The 23,839-nt window shown below is 48.3% G+C and overlaps 1 protein-coding gene across 1 annotated transcript; it reads left to right on the top strand.

Moving 5' to 3' along the window:
- The first annotated feature begins 2,435 nt into the window (after window positions 1-2,435).
- On the top strand, window positions 2,436-22,859 carry LOC118006498 (glial cell line-derived neurotrophic factor). The gene is made up of 2 exons (XM_034999182.1): window positions 2,436-2,773; window positions 22,167-22,859. Exons 1-2 carry the CDS (start codon window positions 2,623-2,625, stop codon window positions 22,649-22,651), a joined length of 636 nt encoding a protein of 211 aa, XP_034855073.1. The 5' UTR covers window positions 2,436-2,622; the 3' UTR covers window positions 22,652-22,859.
- The last annotated feature ends 980 nt before the right edge of the window (window positions 22,860-23,839 follow it).

Below are 23,839 nucleotides of genomic sequence, written 5' to 3'. Positions count from 1 at the left end.
GCCGGGTGCGGGCGCCCGCGACACGCCCCTTTTGCCCTGCGGGGCGCGCTGGTCGCGGGCGCAGAGCGGGAGGAGGGCAGAGGGGGCAGGCTGTGGGGTACAAGCATGGGTGCGGGGGCACCTGGCGGAGGCGACTTCGGGAGGAGAGCGTGGTTACCGCACGTGGCAGCGCCTTAAGCAACTGGAGCGCGTAGCAAAGGCGGCGGGTTGCACAGAAACACGTCCCGCAGCTGTGCTTTGAGAAAGCGATAAAGAAACAAACCGGGAAGCGCCGGGGTGGGAGGGTGGGGAGGTTCCAGATGGGCCCTGAGAAAAGCTTCCTAGTCGACCACTGTGTGCGCTCAGCGCCCCCCGCCCCCCCCAATCCCCTCCTCTTCCTCCGCCCAGCAAATACCGGGAACTAAGCCGTCGGAGTGGGGCCGGCCCGGCGGTGCTCCAAGGGAAGAATGCGCCCTCCCTGTCGCGGGGGAGGTGGGAGAGCGCTTTCCCGGCCTGCGCTGCACCCGGCCGCGGGCGGGAACGGGAGCTGGGAGCCCCCTCTGGCGAAGCGGCGACTTTTCCGCTGTTTCCTCTTTTGCCAGCTTCTCCACACTTCTAATTGAGGATCTCCACGTCCAATTTTAAAATCTCTCCGTCGGCCAAGCGGGGGAAAAAAGGGAAAACCCTCTTAATGCGGAAGGGAAATCTGGTGCCTCCGTCGCTTCCTGCTGGCGGGCACGGCGATTTGGAATGGCGCGTTAACCCCGCCGCTCCCTGCTCCTCAGGGCCGCCAGCCGTTTTGCACGCACCCCTGGAGCTGGCACCGGGGCGAGGGGCCAGGGGGCCTCGCGTTCCCCAAGTCCTCTCCTGTGCGCTCCTTTTACACGGCCTGGGTGCAGTGTTGCCTGGGCCCGGGCGCCAGAACCCAGAGCCTTTGCTTTTTCCCGAGTTTGTAAAGCAGCCCGCGCGGCATGAGGTGCCGGGAGCTGCAGGTTGCCGGGAGTTCCCAGTCCCTACAAACACCCCGAGGCCCACAGCTGCGTAGCCAACTGATGCCCGAGGCATGGAAAATGCATTCGTCTCCGCAGGGATGGGAGGCGGCGGCCGAATTAAAGGCTTCCCCGGGTGGCCTGCAGAGGAATCTGGGCGGGAGTTCTGGGTGGAGATGGGGGTAGGGCTGCTGGACGGGAGGCGGGTAAGCCTGGGAGCTCACGGAAAGATGCCGAGCCCAAGTTTTTGCGTTTACGTGCACACTGTCTTACCCTCTCCCATGGAAAAAGTTCAAGGAGGTTTTCCTTAGAATCGTATCTCGAGGAGGGGGGATAATTAAGTGCACGAATCCCGTAGTTTCCACCTAAGAATTCCCTCGGAAACTGGAACACGGGCATTGGGAAGACACTGGGAAACACCACACCCCGAAGTGCCTGGGTCTCCTCCACCCCCGAACTGGGTGGGACTTGGCCCTGAGTTGACAGTGCCTTTCTGTCGCCCGCCCCCGACTGCGCTGGTGTCGTCCGCCTTTCTAGGGGTTTTGAGGACTGAGAAGCCAAACGGAACCCCCTCGCTGAGAGAACTGAGCCCCAACTCCGCACCCTTTCGTGGTCTAAGCCTTCCCCTGCCCGTGCGCCTCCGCAGTGTCCGCGGCGGCGTACCATCCTTCTGGATACCCGGCCCGGGGAGCTTGAGACTCCTCTGAAGGGGGAAGGGATTTAGGGCCAGATTCTCGCAAAACTGCAAAAGTAAAATAGAGGGTGTTCGGGTATACCATGACGGATTAAAATTTGCAAGACAAATCAAACCCTACCTAACAGAAATGCTAAAGCGCTTACTCTATGCTCCCCTAGGTCTTTGATACATTATTTTAATGTTCATAACCTTGAGAGGTGGAAGTAATATTTTAAATGGAGCTGATGCTTTGGGAAGTAACGTAACGCAGGTATTCCCACACAGGCCCAAAGTCCCCAAGTCCCTACTAACTTCTCGTTCAGCGACAGAATACTTCTTCTATAAATAAGTGGGAGGAATGAAGCGCGCGGGCGGGGTGAGGGGTGCCACCAAGCCTGCCCCAGCCAGCCGACAGCAGGATCGGGACCCCGGATAAAGGGTCCTTGATTGTATTCGTAAAATGAAAGGCTGACCGCTTGCTTGGGTGGAAGGCTGCTGGCTCGCGGGACGTCCGGGAGCTGCCGGAAGGTGGGGAGGTCTCTGACCCGGGCGGAGGACGTAGGGTGACGGCTGCCTCCTCGTCCCCGCGGGGAATGGGGCGGTGGGGGCGCCAGTCCTGGTTCCGTCGTGTGGCCAGGTATCGTGGTGTCGTCGTGTCGGTACCTGCCGGGGCAGCGGCCCCGCTGGAAAACCTGACCCCTGGGATCCGGTAGCAGAAGTGAAGGGCAGTTGGAGGCGGAGGGCTAGCCGCGCCTGGGACGCCGCCGGGACCGGGGAGTGAGCCGGGGACTTGCAAGGAGGGCGCGGGATGCCCAGCGAACCGGTGGGCTGCAGCCGTCCCGGAGGAGGGCGGTGACGAGTGTGGCGGGGGGCACCGGGACCCGCGGGGATGCCGCGCCCTGGGCGTCCCGGCCTAACGCGCCTCCGCCGACCCTCTCCCCCGCCCGTGCAGGTGCCGCCGCCGGACGGGACTCTAAGATGAAGTTATGGGATGTCGTGGCTGTCTGCCTGGTGCTGCTCCACACCGCGTCCGCCTTCCCGCTGCCCGCCGGTAAGAGGCCTCCCGAGGCGCCCGCCGAAGACCGCTCCCCCGGCCGCCGCCGCGCGCCCTTCGCGCTGAGCCGTGACTGTAAGAACCGTTCCCTCCCCGCGGGGTGGGGGGCCGCCGGCGGACCCCCACGCACCCCTACGCGTCGCCCGCACGCACCCCAAGCTAGCCGGGACGGCGGGGCGGCCTCCCACGCCCGCGCGGAAGCCCACCTCCCAGGCCCTGACGCCCGGTCCGTCTATGACACGTGCCGGTTGCCCAGAGGGTATCAAATTTTTTGCTGTCGGTTTAGCATTCCGGGGAACAGGCATTTTCCCCACCACGACCAGCACGGTAGGAAAACACACAGTTGTTCCCTTTTCTCTGCTTCCTATCGTGTGCACGCACTCCCTTGTTTTCATTCTCCCAAAGCTCTTTATCTGTTCGGGTGTGCCTGGCTGTGCTGAATTCTGAAAACAATTGCATTTCCATCCTCAGCTGCCCTTGCAAGGGAAGAGGCCGAGGTTTTCCAAAACCAAGCCAGAGTCAGAGAAAACACAGAAGGGCCTCGATTTGCAGAACAAGCATCTGGGCAGTGTCAAATCTGTTCAGAAAAGTTCCGGTTCTAGAAAGACTTAAGGGAAAATCGTGCTAGCTAGGACTAGGCAAAAAAGCTGTAGTTCGCTCCGCACTGGACAATACTAACATTTGGCTAAGATCAAGTGTAATACTAACTTCTAAGAAAAGACCATATAAATAAATAAAAATCTGTGATTTACCTCTCAAAAATGTTTTAGATAGCACTCTATTAGGGCATGTCAACTATGATTTGATATAATGTGCCCTAGGCTCGTCAGAAGTTTATCGGTTGCATAGAGCAGGGTATTTGCACACAAGTTGGAGGTTATTGGGGAAGTATGTAGGTAACAGAGGTAGCACTAGAAAATTTGACACAGACCCAAAATAAAGCAATAGTGAGCTGTAGCCAGGATGTCACCCTAGCCACTCCCACCTTCCATTGTCCCTCGAGCTGTTTTGCACTTAAATCAAACTGAAGTCAGATGCAAGGCAGAAGCAGTCCTGAAAGTCAGCTGTATGCTAAGAGCCCCCCAGACTTAGTGGCCTTGAGCTGAAAACAGTGCAGGAAATGTGATGTGCTTATTCTATACTTAATTATAACAATAAAAGCATCTTCTTCCAGAAGTCCCAAGAAAGAGGAAAAAGTGCATTTTCTAAGCAAATTAAGACTTCAAGAGTGACTTAAAGTTAGAAAAAGAACATGGTTGATGCCTTGGAATTAAAGTAACTGTTCCAAGAGTTTCTGTCAATTAGTTATAGAAGTTTATTTTTTTAAAAAATTTCATTTATTTATTTGACAGAGAGACAGCCAGACAGGCAACACACGCAGGGAGAGTGGGAGAGGGAGAAGCAGGCTTCCCGCTGAGCAGGGAGCCTGATGTGGGGCTCAATCTCAGGACCCTGGGATCATTACCTGAGCTGAAGGCAGACGCTTAACGACAGAGCCACCCAGGCGCCCCTATATAAACTTATTTTTAAAGGCTTTGGTTTCAGCCACGAATTTCCACCTTAGGGTATATAAATGTTTCTCCAATAGAAACTTAAATTTAAAATGCCCCTTAGTGTCACTGTCTTCAGAATAGTACCCATGAGAGCTGAGTAAGTGGTTTTTCATTGACTCAAACAGTCTAGGCCAGAGGAACAGGAACACAGTGTTAGTACAGGAGAAATATGACTGTGCCTGATTATGAAGCTGATTAATTCATGGAAATTTAATTAGCATATTAGTATCCTATCTACCTAGGCTTATTTAATGTGGGCTCTCGGTTCTGGCTCCACTTTTTTTTTTTTTTTTAAGATTTTATTTATTTATGAGACAGAGAGAGAGCATGAGCAGGGGAGCGGGGTAGGGGCAGAGGGAGAGGGATAAGCAGACTCCCTACTCGGGGAGGAGCCTGACCCGGGGCTCGATCCTGGGATCATGACCTGAGCCAGAGGCACACGCTTAACCAACTGAGCCACCCAGGTGCCCCTGGTTCTGGCTCCACTTTCAACTAATTCTGACTTTGGACAACTTACTTATTTACTTTAGAACTCAATGAACAGTTTACAACCATGCAGTAAGGGGAGGCCTTTCTACTTCAAAACACCAGTGGCTATGAGATTTTGTCCTCTGGCCTTCATGTTCTTGCCCTCGCTGTCCTCTGGGAAAAGACTCAGAAGGAGAGACCCCCCTGCTCACTGGAATCACCCAGGGATCTTTAATGGAATACTGATGTTGGACCTCACCCTGAGAGATTCCAATTTAATTGGTTTTGGGTGTGGCTTGGGCATTTGGAGATTTAGATGTCCCCAGATAACTCTAATGTGCAGTCAAGGTTGAATCATTATGATTCGATAATACCCCAAGAAAATCTGTGCCCCATGTAGGATACAACCAGTGACAAAGCAAGCAAGGTAGCATTAATCCTACTAATTAGGGCAGGGGGAAGGTGTGCAAAGGACAGGTAGGAGAAGGGAGATTACCTCCCTTTTCCAGAACTGATGCTAAGTTGTCAATGGACAAGATTCCTACTACTCCATTTACATCTGAACCAGCAGAACACACCCAAGTCTGTTTTATCTACGGGAAGACCCAATAGATCCTAGAGGACACTTGAAACAGAAATGTTTCCAAAGAGAAACTGAGCGGCGTTCTAAGCCAAGTTGACTTCTTTCCAGGTATGTTCAGTTCGGTAGCAAGCGGTTCGTGCAGGGAAGGCAGAATAATGACAGTGTGCAGACTTTGAGCACTCAACCAGGGTCAGCATGCTCCTGTCACGGTGCTGACATTTATATCTTGCACACCGTACACCGTGCGACTGGTTAAAGCTTATGGAGAGAAACATTAAGTCACGAGTTGCATTTGAAAATAGTCCCTCTCCTTTTCAAATGCGTGTGACTCGGTGATTGAGCAAAGGCGCTTTCCTGCCACCTTAACCACTCCGTGCCGTTCAAAGGGCGCTAGCCTGCACACCCTCACCCTGGAGGTTTCGTGTGTCCTGCCACTTCCAATGTAAATGAAATGGCCAGAATTCTGTTCCTAGCATTTTCACAGGAAGAACTACCCAAATAGAACGCATCACTGGCTCGCTTGCATGCCTACAGGTTGGCTATAAAGCAAATGGGCTGTGGATGCCTCCCGTGGCAACTGTGAACTCGTCTAAACCCCAGGACTTGTGGTTTTCCCTTTGGGGCATCCAGGGGCATCCTTTTCCCTTTAGCTATCTTTGTTCTTTTATTTTGCTTTTCATCAGTATCTTCTCCAAAGGGTGATTAGAGCAGGCAGGAGGAATCTAGAAGGTGGAATTAGCAGATGTCATAGCACTGTAGAACTGACAGTTAACCCCTTCCGCTTCTCATGGTAAAGCAGCTTGTCCAGAGGGCAAGAACTACACTGTGGCGGGAGGCAGGTCAGCTGAAACTGGGACCAGAGTTTCCCAAACCACTGAGGCACAGAGCAGAGCATTTGGTTTTGCTACGTAGGGGAAAACACTTTGTATGGGAGGAAGGTCTTCAACTAGCCACTAGAACCCTGTTGCACAAGGTTGTCTGAATTTATTAAAGGTTAGTTCATCGTAGTCATATGTCAGATCTCGGCCGTGGATGATAGCTCTAAATGTGTTTCACAAGCAAAAGCGTAAAGTGCATGTGGTTTTAAAACTTGCAATCTAAAAGCATGTATTCATTCAGCAAACAGTTCAGGTGTGCCTACGTGGGCCAGGCACTGTCCTCGGTGCTGGGAAATCCTTGGTACACAAAATAGACAAAAGTCTCTGCATGGAACGCACCCTTTAGCAGACGTCCAGTGTGGTACAATTCGGTAGCGCTGGAAACCAGAACTAATCATGAACAGCCTTGGGCTAGGAAGGTGGACTTTTTGTGTGACCAGAGGCCAACTGGAAGAAAGACTGAGCCTTGTTAAATTATAATTACAGGCAATACACAACTTATTGTAATACGATGGGACTGTATTTCCCCAGTTTGGCATAAAGTCACGAAATTTCCTATGGAAACAATCTTTTATAAATCAAGGTATCCAGTTCCCAGGCTGGCTCACGACAAATCTTGGTGTAAACCATAATATAACTGAAATATAATTCACAGTATTATTAGGCTAGAGCCTCTTCCTGGGGTGCCAGGCCCCACAAGTTGCAGAAAGAGGGCACAGAGCAAGAAATCAGGGAGTCCCGACAAGCAAGAGTTCCAGTTCACACCGTCGGATCAGACTAGGGTTTGGATCCCAGCCTTGGCACACAACCAGCTGTTACTTCATCTCTCAAACCTCAGTTTCCTCGTGCGGAAAAGCAGGACGCTATTACAACTGTCTCCTGGGGTGGCTATGGGGTTAAATAAGATAATGCTTTGTAAAGCCCGTGCCCCATAAGTAAATACTGCAGGTGTGAGGGGCCATCTTCCTCCTTGCAATGCCCGATGAGAGCCTTTTTCCCCACCCTCACCCCTTCACTTCAGCCTCTGCCAAGACGTTGCTCTAAATGGTGGGATTTCAAGCAGCACAACATAGTATGGACAGTGAAAGAAATGCAGGCCTTACGGGGAGGCTATTTTGGGCCCCCAAGTCTGTCATTTGGTCAGCACTTGGTCAGGCCAGCCTTGCCTGGGGTTCTGCTCCCCGGTTTAGGTCCCCTGGCTCTTCCCAGGTTCCACAGCTCCTTCCCTTCCCCATTTTCTTGAGCCCACGGAGTTCCTGTGGAATTTTTCCCACCAGCTTCCCATGCACACATTAGGGAGACCCTCTTTCCCCACTGGGGAGAAGGGAGCTAAAGCAGGCGGACCCTTCTGTGTAAGTGATAAGGGGGGTGCGGTTTGGAGGCTACCTGTTTTGAGTATTTTTGTTTTAAGTGATCCCTGCTGCATATTTAAGATGCTTAATTTAATTTGAGATGTTTCAGAAACCCAGCAAAACACTTCAGTGAACTTTAGTAAATGTTCAGCCCATTGTTAATCAACAAAGGAAGCTTCTAGAAGCTGGTTCAATGTTAAGCTTTCCAATCTAATGTTATGGGATATAGAATTTGGAATAAATAAGTACCATCTACCTATTGCTTCTTCTTACTTTACTGACTATATGAATGAGCAGTACTAAAATAAAGTAACTATGTAAGCTTTTGGAAAGGTCCTCTGCCCTTTGGGATGAAGCTCTTGAAATCAATAAATTTCATGTCAGGCCCTTTCAGGAGGCATGGATTCCTCACTTGAGATCTGAGACCAACCTCTCACTCTGGCCCCAGTGTGGAGACCGATATCAAACTGTTGCTGTTTAGAGAAATCTATTTTAGGCTTAATTTGGATTGGCTGATTTTAGGACCTTCGGCTGATCTGACAGCTTAAGAATTATGCTTAAAAGATTCTACTTTCACTGATATAAAAATAAAAGCTATCTGGCTTCCCCCCCCCCCACCAACATCCCTTTCATCTTTGTTCGTTTAGCATTTAATGGTCCATAGCACCTTCATTCAATTAAAACACTTATTCTTTAATTAATCACTTGAGCTCAATCAAGAAGCAAGTGTTAAATATCTTTCATGTGCTAGGTGCTGTGTGGCATCAGACAGACAAAATTGTGAACTAAACAGCTTATGGTCTAGTTGTCAACTATGGAGAGGCAGATGGGCGGGTGGGCAGATTGTCAGACAGACAGATATGTCTACCAAGGGGCTTATATTAGCTGAGGTCATGGTAAGAATTCCTAGCAATGAGGTCACTGGGATTTGGAGATCATAGCAGGAAAGGATTCAGGGAAGAGCGAGGATTTGAGCTGGTACTTGAAAGATGGGTATTAGGAAGGGAAGGGAACGGGGAAAAGGCACATTCCAGACTAGGGAGAAGCCTGAGCAAATTTATGACCATGATATGGGGAAGGGGCAGGTGGTGAATCCCAGGAGGAGGCCAGACCGGTCACCAAGTGCTGAGAACAGGTGGCGGGAAGTGGTATGAAATTTAGGGGATCTCCATAGGTGATACCTAGATTATGAGATGCTATAAAATCCAGACAAGGAGGGGTTTGCTGTTTTTGATGGGAGCAGAGCTCCACGGGAGAATCTCGAGCCGGCAGGTGGCTGTGGGTGGGATCCTGCTGCAAAGCGGTCTCGCCGCAGAAGTTACTCAGGGACACAGGCTGCTCGGGAGTGGAGTCCGTAGCATTAGGCATATTTTTCACTTTGAGGTATTGTGCCCTCATTTTTAAAAAGTTTCTAGGCCTAGGCACAGTTGAATCAGCCTATTAATCCTCCAGGAAGTGAATAACTACAAATAAAAACTGAATATTAAAATTAGTGTCGTAGCCCCCTTGGCTATCCACACGGTTGACCCAGTTTTTAACGAATAAGTTTTGTATCTTGTCCGAAAATTGAACAAGTTTGAGCTCTACTAGACAGGAGGGGATACTTGTATCCCCATTTTACAGATGAAGAAATGGGACCTAGAGAATTGTTCAAGGTCACGAATGTAGTAAGTGGTGAAACCAGAGTTCAGACCTCAGACTTCTGGCCTCAAAGCCAGTATTTCTTGGCTTCACACAGACTGTGCTCCCATATTAGTAGATTAAGAAAACACAAACATTGGCTTGCTAAAAATACATTCACTAACCCTGAAGCACAGATTTTCAAGAAAATCAAAAGAGCAAGCTAAGAGGAGTAGGGAATATTAAATTTTTAAACCCCTTTAAAAAAAAAGATTTTATTTATTTATTTGAAAGAGAGAGAGAGAAAGAGCACAAGCAGGGGGAGCGGCGGGCAGAGGGAGAGGGAGAAGCAGGCTCCCCGCTCAGCAGGGAGCCCGATGTGGGGCTCCATCCCAGGACCCCGGGATCATGACCTGAGCTGAAGGCAGACGCTGACCAACTGAGCCACCCAGGTGCCCCTAAGGCCTTTTTTCATTTCCATTTGGGTGGCAGTGGGCCTAGTCTCCTAATATTAGTGGCTCCTCTGAAGCCCGGATCAGAAGCTTTTAAGGAGGGGAACGTGAATTTCTGTACCGATTACCACTGATGCTTGTTGCAGTGGGAGGAGGCTTCCTAACATCTGGGGACAAGGTGAGGTCTGCTCATATGTTTGGTAGGCTGACAGCATTTGGGAGACCTTCTGGGAGGTACGTGTGCTCAGATCACTCGTGTTCAGCCCCAGGAAAGGGGACATTGACATAGGAAACCCAGGGTGATTGCACACGGGCCAGTGACCCCCACGGTGGGAAGAGGAGTGGGCTTGCCCAGGCAGAGCTGGGCTCACCATTGGGAATCTACCAGTTAGCTCAGGAGAAGGCAAACCCACTTTTTGCATGACTTTAATAAGGCAATGGAGGTGGAAAGTCATGGTTTTAAAAGTCTTCAAAGTTTTTTGTTTGTGAACCTGCCGAAAGAATGTTGAAAAACTTCTCGTTGCACACTTCTAAGACGATACCTAAAATGTTTGAATCCCAAGTTGCATAGTCAGTCGTGCCAGATGTAATTTCCAGGCCATTGGGGAACTGTATGCATGCTTCACATGTATTTTTGGTGAAATCTTGGAGCTGCAAATTTTGCTGATTCAGTTCAGGGGAAACTATCAAACTAATCAGCGCAGATAAATTGACTTTTTGGTCAGAAAAGATCTGCCTTCATTTCCAGTTCAAAGACACTTGTTAATATACATCCATGACAACCGTCATACTTCCGGATCCTAATTACCTGATGAATAGATGGATGGGTAGATGGACAGGCAGACAGGTAAAGCACAGAACCTTGCCGTTGAGTGTCCGGCCAGAATGAAACATGGAACCACCCACTTCAGTATATCTTGGCTTATTCATATGGGACTTCATAGTACATAGTTCATAGTACAATAAACACCCATGTATCCTTCACCAAGACTGACCTCGTGTTAGCATTTTGCTTCATTTTTTTTCCCCCTGAACCACTTGAGAATTAGTTGCAAACATAACATCAAATACTTCGGCATGTACCTTCTAAGAACAAGGATATTACCTTATACAACCACAGTTCAATTATCAGTCTCAGGAAGCTTAGCAATACTGTTATCCAATAGATAATCCATATTAAGATTTTCCCAACTGTGGCAATCATGTCCTATTTTATAGGGTTTTTTTCCTTAATGAAGAATTGCAAATTGTATTTGATGATCATGGTTTTTTTTTTTTAAGGATTTTATTTATTTATTTGAGAGAGACCGAGAGAGATAGTGAGAGAGAGCACAAGCAGGGAGGAGAGGGAGAAGCAGGCTTCCTGCAGAGTAGGGAGCCCGATGCAGGGCTCGATCCCAGGACCCCGGGATCATGACCTGAGCTGAAGGCAGACGCTGAGCTGACTGAGCCACCCAGGAGCCCCACTGATCGTGTTTCTTTATTTTCCTTGAGAATAGCTGCCAAGCCTTTTCTTCCCATGACATTGACAGTTGTCAAAGTTCAGGATGTTTTGCCTGCTGTTTTGCAGACTGCCCTTCAATTTGGATTTGTGCGACTGCTTCCATTTATGAGATTCAGGTGAACATCCTCAGAATAGAAATTCCTGATGATGTGTCCTCACGTCAGGAGCCCCCGACATCGGTTCTCTCCCCCGGAGCCATGCGTGCCTCCCAGTAAAATGAGTGAGATGGGCAACAAGCACGCCTCTCTCATGAGGTGGAAGGCTGAGCATAAGCCGGGGGTTGGGAAAAGGTGCGTTTGCAGGCTGACTAGTTTTAGGGTGCAGCATGTGTGGAAACCAAGTCTCCTAACCTGCCACAGGCCCTGTAGAAAGTTTTCACGTGCCTTCAGCCGGGACACATGGCTCAGTTTGAAGACACCGACCCACACCCATAGCGGACCCCAAAACACCGTTCATGGGCTGTGGACTCAGTGGATGTTTGTATGTTAATTTGGGGGCATTTCGAGGGAGCACAGACGAGACAGCAGCAACTCCTAAGACAGGCCTGCTCCTTCTGCCCACAGACCATAGACCGCTGTACCAGGGGCTCCCGGCCCCCTCCTCTGTAGAACGCACTAGACTAACAAGGGACCAGGGTCTGCGTCTCCTCTGGGGGACTCTTGCTTTGTCTAGAGCCTGCAGAGTTGACCACCACACTGCTGCCCCCCGTGTAGATGTCCCTGAAGAATGATCACAGACAACCATATCGACTGAGCTGAAAACTTGCTTCCACTGTGGTAAACGTGTGACTATCCCCATTTTAGGGGGCTGTTGGGACTTCACAGGGTTAAGCAACTCAGCAGCCTCTGGACCAAGGGCAACCTGAGTCCAGCACTCACTCTGGGTTTTTTTTTTGTTTGTTTTTTGTTTTTTTTTTTTATCTTTTTTTTTTAAGATTTTATTTATTTATATTATTTGAGAGAGAGAGAATGAGAGAGAGAGAGAACACCTGAGAGGGGATGGGGTCTGAGGACGAAGCAGACTCCCTGCCGAGCAGGAAGCCCGATGCGGGACTCGATCCAGGGACTCCAGGATCATGACCTGAGCCGAAGGCAGTCGCTTAACCAACTGAGCCACCCAGGCGCCCCTGTTTTTTTTTTTTAAGATTTATTTATTTATTTATTTGACAGAGAGAGACACAGTGAGAGAGGGAACACAAGCAGAGGAAGTGAGAGAGGGAGAAGCAGGCTTCCCGCGGAGCAGGGAGCCCTGTGCGGGGCTCGATCCCAGAACCCCGGGATCACGACCTGAGCCGAAGGCAGACACTTAACGACTGAGCCACCCAGGTGCCCCATGTTTTGTTTTGTTTTTAATTCAATTAGTCCACATATAGTACATCATTAGTTTCAGATGTAGTGTTCAATAATTTATCAATTGTGTATAACGCCCAGTGCTCATCACATCACGCAGCACTGATGCTTGTGACCCCACCACCAGGTCACTTCCTCCCCACCCAAGACACTCCTACAAAACTCTTCTAGCTATGTCAGAAAGTCAGGAAGGGAAAAGTCAGGTGTTGGGATTTTGTAAATGCAATCATTTTTGAACGGTCTGTATAGCTGATTCCACGAAGAGTCTTTGAGATGCCAGTAAATTCATTCCCGGAGGCGGCGGGGGTTGCGTAGCAAGTCCCTCCTCACATTTGACCACAGGAAGCTGGTTCAAATGATAGAAAACACCTTTCTTTCACCCCTTTATTTTCCTTTCATCTTCTCTTGGCCCTTCCTCTTCTTGCCCAAGTCCCTCAGATCAGCCACTGCTCCGTGGGCCCCTGGGAAGGCCTGAGAGAACGAGAAGGCAGAACCCTGGAGCATTCTGGGGCCTCGGGCCTCGGGCAGGGCTTTGTGGGAGGGAAGAAGCAAACATTCCTTTGCTTCCAGGTTCCTTCGGCGTTTCCTCAAAACCCACCTGCCTCTGATAACACCGCAAGGGATTCTTTTCCCAAGTGGCTTTTTGTGCTTAATTTTACGGGGTAACTATCTCATCCTTCCCGTAAGGTTTTCAGAAAGGCATCAGCTGAGCTCATGGTGCGTGCTCGTTAGTGTGGGCCCTTTACGGCTGGCCGTGGAGTGCTTTTAGCTCACACCAGGTGTTCGTGGATTAGTTAACAAATGGACACCCTGTGGGGTGTGTTTGGGACTTAAAAGCAGGAGGATGGACATTTTTCCCTCCAGGGGAGCCGTGCCGTATTACCGTAAAATTATTAACATAACTATAATGAAAGCCGGGACCACATAGGTGGAAATCAGAGCCAGGCAATCAGAAGCTGATGGCAAAATGAATATACTGTGTGTCTCTTCCTCAGTGAGGTTTTGGGGCTGTTTGTCTTCCTGGAATAATTTCCATTACACTCGTGACAGGTTTTCTTAGATAAGTTGTAGGATAAAAATTCACGGATCCAGCCTGCCTTGCAAGCTGCTGACTCTTGTTCTTTTTTTTTTTTTTTAAAGATTTTTTTTATTTATTTATTTGACAAAGAGAGACATAGTGAGAGCAGGAACGCAAGCAGGGGGAGTGGGAGAGGGAGAAGCAGGCTTCCCGCTGAGCAGGGAGCCCGATGCGGGGCTTGATCCCAGGACCCTGGGATCATGACCTGAGCCGAAGGCAGACGCTTAACGACTGAGCCACCCAGGCGCCCCTGCTGACTCTTGTTATTTGACCTTCAGCGACCTCTGAAATGTGTGGTGTTATTCCACGAGAAGGTTCCAGTTCTCTGAAAAATTCTAGAGTTTTGTCATCTGCTACTACTTATGTGTTAATTTTGCCACTGATTTGAATTAATTAAAAATAAAATGGTCTGTATAGCTGATTCCACGAAGAGTCTTTGAGATGCCAGTAAATTCATTCCCGGAGGCGGCGGGGGCGGGGGTTGCGTAGTATTAGTATACCTAATACTCGTGTGCGATGTTGGTCAAAGTAGGTGGAGATGATAAATAAAATGGCATTTTGATGAGCAAAGTGGCTTTTGAAAGTATACCCAAGGCTCCTTTTTCTATATTCTGAAATGGTGTGCATCCTGGTTGGTCTTTTTCTTCTGCCTTGAGAGGATCCAGAAATGCTTTTTTTAAACAACAAAACACTGGTGTTTTTACGACGCAAATACCTATCAAATAAACCCATGTCATGCCTTACTGTCAACAAACCACGGGTCATGAGGAGAACGTGCTGGTAGCTCGGTCAGTGGTCACAATGACTTAGTAAATCGCCTCAACTGGTGATTACTCTTAGGGAAATAGATGCCACAGACCCCTCTTGAAGTTAACCCAAGAGACCCAGTGACTAGGCCGGTCTAACACTGGGTGACTACTCTGTCTAAAATAGGAACGTGAGGATGATCGTTACATAATGTGACACACATCCGCATTCTGGTGCTTAGTGACCTACAGGCTTTTTATTTTTAATTAATTCAAATCAGTGGCAAAATTAACACATAAGAAGTAGCAGATGACAAAACTCTAGAATTTTTCAGAAAACTGGAACCTTCTCGTGGAATAACACCACACATTTCAGAGGTCGCTGAAGGTCAAATAAGAACAAGAGTCAGCAGCTTGCAAGGCGGGCTGGATCCGTGATCCATTTGGTAGCAGTCGCAGTGGGTGATTCTAGCCTTGGATTCATAAGCCGGGTATGACCCAAACATGCTTGAAGTAGTGAAAAGAAAAGGATAAAATAGAGATTTTTAAGAAAATAGGTTTAGCGTTCGACTTCCGGGTGATGGAGATGGAAGGCTGACAGCGCGTTGGTGTAATATGTCCTCTCAGAGGCCATGGGCTCCATCCCTTCCTTTACAGATGGAGACTGAGGTGTAAGGATGCCTCCCCCTAGAACCCCCTAGGACCTAGGGTGTTTTGAGACTCAGCACCCTTCCTACACATCTTTTCACCTCTCCTGCATAGGGCAGAGGAAGATGATGAGTTGAGAGACACTTCATGGTGATTATTTCAAATGTAACCAACGCACTGAGCCAAGAGGTAAACTGAAAAGGTCGAGAACTGCTAGACCCTAAAATACCTCCCGTGGGTTTCACGGGGCCCTGAGCAGAATGCTGCCAGGACATCAGCCAGAGGCGGCCTCTCCCTGACAGAGGTCACTGAAAATGAATGTTTTCAGCACTCCCTGCACCCCCCCCCCCCCAGGACGGAGGTTGTCTGCTTCTTGGGGCATTAGCACTGGGGAGGGCCCCAGAGAAGGTCCAGCCAACCTCAGTAGCACTAAGTAACTAGCCCAAGGTCACGAGACTGGTCAGGGACTGACCCCAGACTGGAATTCAAGGCTGTGTTCTCTCCAGCTCTGCAGCGAGAGCCTCATCATTTGGTGCCAGAGTGAGTTTGAGGAGCTTCCGGAGATGCGGCCTCTCTGTCGGAATCTGCCACCGCCCTTGGCTGCTGGTTTTCCGGTTTTAACTGGGAAAGTGCCAGATCTGCCTTAGACTGATATGCAAGACCCAGGGCATGGGAGGTGCCCCTGAACAGCCTGGCTTTTCCCTTTCCAGAGACAACTTACTGTATTCTGTGGCCCGAGGCAGCCTGATTTTAGAATCTACTTCACGTAACTCAGTTCACGCCGAATTTTCCAACAGAAAGTATATTTCTCACTGGATTTGGTAAATGTGGGCAGGTGAAATCAGCATATCTTGAACTTGTTCCTGAGTAAATTACCACACACCTCGAGACTTAAAAAGCTGCCTAGTAGTAGGCTTTTTTTTTTTTTTTGGTACTTAAAAACAGGTAGGTGGCATGGAGGCCTAGAATGAGTTTGAACTTTAAAACTAAACCAACAGATAATGAATCATTGAACACTACATCAAAAACTAACGATGTACTATATGCTGGCTAATTGAACATAATAATAAAAATAATTAATTAATTAAAAAAACTTTTCAACATAAAAAAACGAAACCAACAGAGTCCACATTTATGAGTCACGTGGCCTTTCTTTTCATCTCCTCTGAGCCTCAGTTTCCCGATCTGTGAAGTCCAGATAATACGCAGTCCCGACGCTAACCCTGCAGGGATGCTGTAGGAAAGGAGGTATCCACCCCCCCTTTATATCGGTAATATTTTATGAGCATCAAGGAAGCTGTTATTTTAAACATGGAATGATTCAGTTTTGTAATATGAGGAATTTTAAAGTTTTTTAATACTTACAATATTTCAGTATTTCAGTATTAGTGAAGAAAGATCATGTTTGTATCTTACTGAAAAGTAAAAATAACGTATTCCAAAGAATGACATGAGTCGGGAATTTTCTTGAGAAGCTCTAACAATCATCAGGCTGATTCTCATGTAAACATGTATGTGCGCACGTGTATGCACCCACACGTATGTACGTATACATGTGTGTGGGTAGATGGATAGAACTTGTGTTCTGCATATGCATACTTGGTCTACAGAGCAGTCTGTACTTTCCCCGGGGTACAGGCAGGTAAAGAATATCAGGTTCAAGAGTCCCACAGGCCTCCTGTCTGTGAACAGCCTTCTCGGGGAGGCTCTACCTGTGAGGACAGGCTGCCCAGCTCCTCAGCAGCCTGCGGCATAGCCTTCCATGGCCTTACACCGCCCCCCGCCCCAGGGTGTAGGCCACCCTGGATGCGGCATTATTTGGAGTAAGGCCATCTGGGCACTGGGTCCAGATGCACCTCTCACCGGCGCGGCCTTGGCTTGCGCAGTTGCTCACCCCGTGGACCTCCGTGTATTAACCCTTGCCCTTCACCCCAGTACATAGCAGCTGGATGCTTTCCAGCGGGGTACAGAGGCTACTGTTCCCCAGAGCAAGAAATAGTCGGGCCTTTTCTCTGGGGCCCCTGCATCCTTGAGGCTGACTCTGGCCTGGAAGACAGTTCCTCTAAGAGGGGCTACTGTGGGTACTAGGATCCAGCCCCCCCCCCTTTTTTTTCTGGAACTCTCAGAGCCTCAGAGACCTTCCCTCTGTCCTCAGAGCCCACTTGCACTCTGGGGTGGACTCTCCTTGTGCTGCCTCCCTTTGGGGCCCATGGGTTGAAGACAGGCTGAAGGCTGGCTTAGCCCCCCAGCCTGGCTGGGGCAAGGAGGGGGACACCCTAATACCACTCCTTTGATTAAAATAGAGTTAAACTCTACTATTCTTAAGAGAAATCTAACTTTTAGGAGACTGTTTTGTGCATGGAATGGTTTGAATTATGTACTTTTTCCTTAGGCTATTACAAGTACTTTGAGTCCTTACCATTGTTCCTATAAAAACTCAGTTACCTTTACAAAATGGTCAATATCCCAGTCCTTTGTTCCTGAGGTGACTTTACTATCTTTCCCCCATAATCAAGGGAGGCAAGGTCTCTGCTGTGAACGGTTTGTTCCCAGAAATACCCCCCAGTACAAGGTTTCATTTGCTTGAATAGCACTGTTTATACAAAGGACACATCAAAGTTAAAATATCTTAAAGAGAATAATGCCAAAATATTTGGTTGCATCCTGAAGGATCACTTAAATGCATTTGAACATTTTGATTTTTCAAAAACTTTAGCTTTTAGATGGACATGTTTTTCCAAGACATATCCTCCAAGTGGGTCTGGGAAACGAGCAAGTGTTTGACCTATTTTTTAAAAATGATGCTCCTCTTCTGTGGTTTGCAAGTATTTTACTATCAAAGTTCGTACTCACGAGGGCTGTTTGGATAGCTGACATTCAGCCAAGCCCTTTATAGGATGAAGAAGAAAGTGATATGCCATTAAGTTTTAATTTAGGAAACTAATCCAAACCCTAACCCTCTTCTTTCCCCTCAGCTCTGTGAATTCTTGGAAGATACAGGCAGCTATGGGTTTGCCAGAGCCCGGGTTCGAGGCCTCTGCAGAATTTCTAAGAACAGGCACAGTGAAGCGAATGGCTCCTCATGGCCCCGAAATGCCTCGTGTTGATAAATTAAGGGAACTCAGGCCTGGAATTAGGAATTTAGTTGGAAGAGACAGGCCTATTTGCTCTATGGTTTGGAAAATAGAATGTTACCCTTTTCTGGTTTCCAAAATTCATATCCATGTAAAACTTGCAAAATAAATATTTATTTTTTTGCTCTATTTTTCAAGAAGGAGAAGAAAGGAAAAAGGGAAGGAAAAAAAAAGTAAGAATCGCCTGGGGCCTAAAACTGGGGCTTCGATAAATATTTCCACATCACCAATAAGGTATGAGGCAGATTTTCCCACAAAAAGGAGAAGTACTTATTAGCTGTATCCTTCGGTTTAACATCGAGCATTTATTGACTGCCCCCCAGGTTCCTGGAAGCCTTTTATTTCAGGATTAATAATCTGTTTACCACCTTATCCAAAAGCATAAGTGGTTGGTGCATTCACACTGCTATACTCATCACCCTGAAAAAGCCAACTGGAATTTAAAATAAAGGAACTAAACGTTCTCATAACAAAGTGTAAGTATGTCACAAACATCATTTAGTACTGCTTAGACTAAAAATTTATTTGCAATTTATCTGAAATTCAAATTTAACAAGGGCTCTGTATTTAATCTGGCAAGCAAAACCAATGGACAGAGCCATGCAGTCAAAATGTCATAAAAAGGAGGGAAAATGGTTTTGGGGAACTTTGAAAGGATCAGGCAATAAATAAGAACATTATATATACTGATTGAAATTGTTATTATAACTCCAGTAATATAAAAGTATGTGATTTATTGTTGCATAAATTAGAGAGTCTCTAAACCAGTGTAAGTTGAACTTTTACAACTTGAATGTTTTCCTGTGAGTTTATGTTAAAATTTTAGTAATGTTTCATCTTTAGTAAAATTTCTGATTAATCTTCAGTTGATTCTTAATTGATTTTAACTTTCTATGTCCCCAGGTTCTTAAGTTACTGATCTATTCAGGAATTCTTGAATAGAGTGGGGGGGGGGAATCCCCTCATGTGAGTTCTTTTGTAACACAAAGGGTCTTTTTGGGGAACATGAAGACTTTTTTGGTATTTTGATTAATCACCCCTAATATATCAATTTTAGAAGTTCAGATTTCTATAAAAGACACGGTTTTTTGAAACTGAGCACACCTAATTTCCTCTTCAGAGCTTATTATTGAAAAAAATCACAAATAGCATAAGCAGCTCATTCCTCAAAATAAGCCATTCATTTCTTTAAACAGAGTGATTTAAAGGTTTTTGTGTTTTCAGAAGAAAAGAAAATTTCTTAAGGAAGTCCGTTAGAAAGTGGTTCCGAGGAAATGACTGACTCCGAGTTCCTCCCACAGCAGTCCTCCCCGAGGGAGCCCCTTCCGAGACCCCGAGGGAGGCGGACACTGAGAGAGAGCTCTTGGCGGCTGCAGGAGGCTGGCAAGATGGGTATTTCGCTCTCAGCTGGAAAATGACGGTGCCACTCGGCACGGCCGCTTCCCCCGCGACATGGGCTGTTGACCTGGAAGCCGCTTATTTCATTATGGTGTGGTCCTCAACCGAAATCCGAGTGTCCCCTTGAAAAATTAAGGACTCCTCCTTCTCCCCTTTTAAAGTGTCCTATTTTATTCAAAAATTATCGAGGGCTTCCAGGGACCAGATCCTATTTTAAGCGCTTGGGATCCATGGGTGAACAAGCCAAGCAAAGGTCCCTGCCTCCTGGAGTTGTGAAGACAGACAGTAAATAAAAAACACAGGAAATCAGTTATGCAGAGTGATGTTGGAAGGTAGTATTATGGTGGAGGGTGAGGAAGCAAGGCAGAGGGGTCTGGATTCGGGCTTGGGAAAGATTATATTTTAAATGGGGCGGTCAGGGTAGGACTTGGGGGAGGTGACCTTTGAGTGAAGACTTGAAGGGGATGTGGGAGTGAGCCACTGGGTGCTGTGCAGGAACAGTGTTATATGCAGAGAAGGAACAGACAGCACCAAGGCCCTGAACTCCTGGTTGTGTCTGATCTGTGGTTCTCAACCCAAGATGATTTTGCCCCCAGGGACATTGGGCAATGTCTAGGGAAGGGTCGGGGGGATACTCCTGGCATCTCCTGGTTTGAGGCCAGGGATGCTGCTCAGCATCCTGCAGTGTGGGAGGACAGCCTCCCACGGCAAAGAATGATCCTGCCCCAAATGTCAGTAGGGCTAAGGTTGAGAAACCCTGAGTGTGAGAAGAGGTAAGGAGGCCCGGAAAGCTGGAGGAGAGGCAGTAAGGGAGAAGAGAAGTAGAAGAGAAGGCCAGAGGTGACAAAGGCTGGAGGAGAAGGGGTGGCTAGGTCAGGTAGGGCCTTGGGCCAGTGTGGACTTCGGCTGTTACTCCAAGAGAAATGGGGAGCCATTGGAGGGTCTGGAGCAGAGAGGGACATGACCTGCATTAACAGTTTAAAGAGTATCGCTCTGGCTGCTCAGTGGAAAGGAGACTGAAGGAGGGTAAGGCTGGAATGAGGGGGGTCGAGGCTGCTGTGGTAACCCAGACAGAGACCATGGGGCTCAGACCAGGGTAGGAGCAGCTTCGTGACTCCCAGGCAGCAGGACTATGCAATGCCAAATCCTAGATACCGGACAATGAGGCGTTCTGGGGGTTCCACACAATCTGCACTCTTTTCATTACTGTGTATCCTATATTATATATATTCTATGTAATCTAGATAGATAGATGAGTGTCGATCAATAGACCTATCAATTGATCGATCGATCGATTGGTTGATAGAGTTAAGTCACCTTAGCTGGATTTTGTTTTACACAACAGGATACCTGACAATCAGTCCATGACAAACAATCAGTCCATGACAAAACAATTTGACAGGAGTCAGGCCCAAAGTAATCCCTCTCTGCTTTACCACAGTCTTGGCAAAACATGTTCACTCTTGCCAACAACTATTTTGAGGTGTCTTTTTCTGAGCCACATATAACCCTAAACCTGCTAAATTACCTGAAATGGGGATGAGGGGAGCATAAAAGGCCTAGGACCTAATAACGAGGGGTTTGAATGGCTTTCTTCTTTTAGAAATGCATTACATTGTTCAAGCAGTTCCTCACCTCTTACTTGATTAGCCAAAGCAAATTCTGCAACAGAGCAGAAAACCCCAAGGGATTGGGAATTCTTGCTCTAACCCAAAGGTCTCAAACCTCTGAGAAGCATCGCCTCCTTGTTCCTCCATGTGATCTCCCTAAAGCGCACGTGTCTTGTCCTGTGGGCCACCAAAGGCCGCGGGAGTCGTGTGGCCGCCTGCAGCAGAGCTGGGCCTCTCTCCACAAACAGCATCTCCTTCCATTTTTTGCTGATCCATATCAATGTCTTCTTACAGTTTACCATATTTTTTTAAGCCATGCTGTTCCAAGGAAGTGGTCGTCTGTTAGTGAAAAGTGGGCTGTTTTTCAGGGAGTTTTTAAGGAACTTTTAACACACAGATGAAGTCATGAGCTTTTCATTCGTTCTACCAAAATGCTTCCGGCCCCACTCAGCGGCGCAGAGGTATGGAGTCGGGGAGAGATTCCAGGGAAGAGCTCTCGATATTCCAGATGAAAGTAGCAATGTTGGAAGACTTCCCGATCCAAGATAATCCTTGTCTCACCCTCTAACCCAGGGTTTCTCAAAGTCATGTCAGAATTCATTGAAAATGAAGAATCTCTGGCCCCTCCCGGTACCTCCCACTAAGGGTAGGGCCAGGAATCTGCATTTCCATGAGCCTCCCAGCGCCATCTCACTCACACTCCCATCTGAGAGCCCCCTGCTCTAGCTCAGATCATCAGCCAAGAAAAAATGGCCTTCAAGGAGCCGCCTGCTCCCAGCAACCGCAACACAGACTTATTAAAAATGGCAGATGGTACTCCAACGAAGGGTGTGCTTCTGAGGACTTGTTCTCTGCAAGGAAGCGTGTCTGTCGCCGGGCACGCTAGTCTCCTCTTTGAATTGGATACTCTCCCTTCTGTAGGGGCATTTTTGCCTCTGTTCCCCCGGGGTTTGGGCGGGGAGCGCAGTGGCCAAAAGGCTGCTGGTCCCGCTGGGGATCCCCACTAGGCTGGCTTTGGAGGCACTTTCCTGTAGAAGCCTGCCTGGGACGGTACTTGTGGTCTCACGTGACCTTTTCTGTTTTCTCGTTGAACAGCAAACACGCCAGAGGATTATTCTGATCGGTTTGATGACGTCATGGATTTCATTCAAGCCACCATCCGAAGACTGAGAAGGTCGCCCGAGAAGCAGGTGGCCATGCCGCCCCGGAGGGAGCGGAATCGCCAGGCCGCGGCCGGCAGCCCGGAGAGTTCCAGGGCCAAAGGGCGGCGAGGCCAGCGGGGCAGAAACCGGGGTTGTGTCTTAACGGCAATACATTTAAACGTCACTGACCTGGGTTTGGGCTACGAAACCAAGGAGGAACTGATTTTTCGGTACTGCAGCGGTTCCTGCGACGCGGCCGAGACAATGTACGACAAGATATTAAAAAACTTATCCAAAACCAGGAGGCTGGTGAGTGACAAAGTAGGGCAGGCTTGCTGCAGACCCATCGCCTACGACGACGACCTGTCGTTTCTGGATGACAACCTGGTTTACCACATTCTAAGGAAGCATTCCGCCAAAAGGTGTGCGTGTATCTGACTCGGGCTCCGGAGACTGCCGTGTATTGCATTCCTACTACGGTGCATAGGAAGGGACCAAGGTTCCCAGGGAATGTTAGCCCCGATCGGAAGATGAGGACCAAGGAGGCGGAGGAGGAGGAAGGAGGAGGAGGAGGAAGGCAGCCGTTGGGGGAGCCTGGTAGAGGGAGATCCAGCTACAGAGAACTGGACGGGAGAGAAAACAGCCATCTGGACTCTCCCGGCCGGCAGCCGACGTCACCAGAAGCTCAGGGCTGGGGTCCCTGGCTGGGTGTTTCCTGTCATCTGACACAGCCCACCATGGCCAGTCCCGGGCAAAGTTGCGGATGCACTTGAAACCAAACCAGTGTATCTCCTGTGGTTTATTTTCACATGTCTGGAGACACCCGGGAAGCGGTCATCCTGGTGTCGTTCCTTGTCATGACGTTTTACCGTGGAAATCGAGAAAGGTTATTTTTCTGTCACTCAGCGGAGACATACCCCGGAAAGGAGGAAGAAAACGAAACAACACAACACAACACAAAAAGCAAAGACACAAGAGATCGTCACCCTTGAATTTGAAAGTTGGGGCCTGAGGTTTGCTAAAGCCAGCATGTTTTGCGAACGGTCGGCCGGTGATTGATTTGGAACCTGGTGTGTGGGGTGGGAAGAAGCTGGCTAGGAACCAAAAAGGCTGTCCTCCTGACTAAAAACAAACCTGAAGGTATTTCCTTGATGTCCTTGGAAATAGCAGCATTCTTGCAGGAGAGTGAGTGGGGAAGGCCTCCAGCCGCCCCGGGGCAGGGGGACCCGCTGGGCCTGTCGGTTTACAGAGAGACAGATGTTACATACCCCCAGCTCCGTTTATGCATGGTCACCAGTGACCAGAGAAGCTACTCGATGCAATGCATCTGTTTCAGAATACAGAAATATAGAGAAGATATTTATTGAGATTTAAGTTATTGTTATTTATTACCGTTCACTAATGAGTTGCTCTTCTTTTCCCTTATTTATTAAAGTTTCTTTTCAAAGGTGCCAAAGTATATGTGCTCGCAAAATGCAAAGAAAAGTGACAAAGGAAATTTTGATTGGGAACAAGGGTCCATGCTTTTCAAAGTATTAAAAAAAGTTTTTCGCTAGGCAAAAATCACTTACTTTACCTTTTTAAGAAAAGCCCTCCTTAATCCCCCCCCCCCCCCCCCCCCCACCA

The sequence above is a fragment of the Mirounga leonina genome, unplaced genomic scaffold (assembly GCF_011800145.1).
Source record: "Mirounga leonina isolate KUSES-001 unplaced genomic scaffold, KU_Mleo_1.0 Mir_97, whole genome shotgun sequence".
NCBI lineage: Eukaryota > Metazoa > Chordata > Mammalia > Carnivora > Phocidae > Mirounga > Mirounga leonina.
The sequence above is the reverse complement of the archived record's forward strand: the minus strand, read 5'-3'. Positions and strand labels throughout refer to the sequence as shown.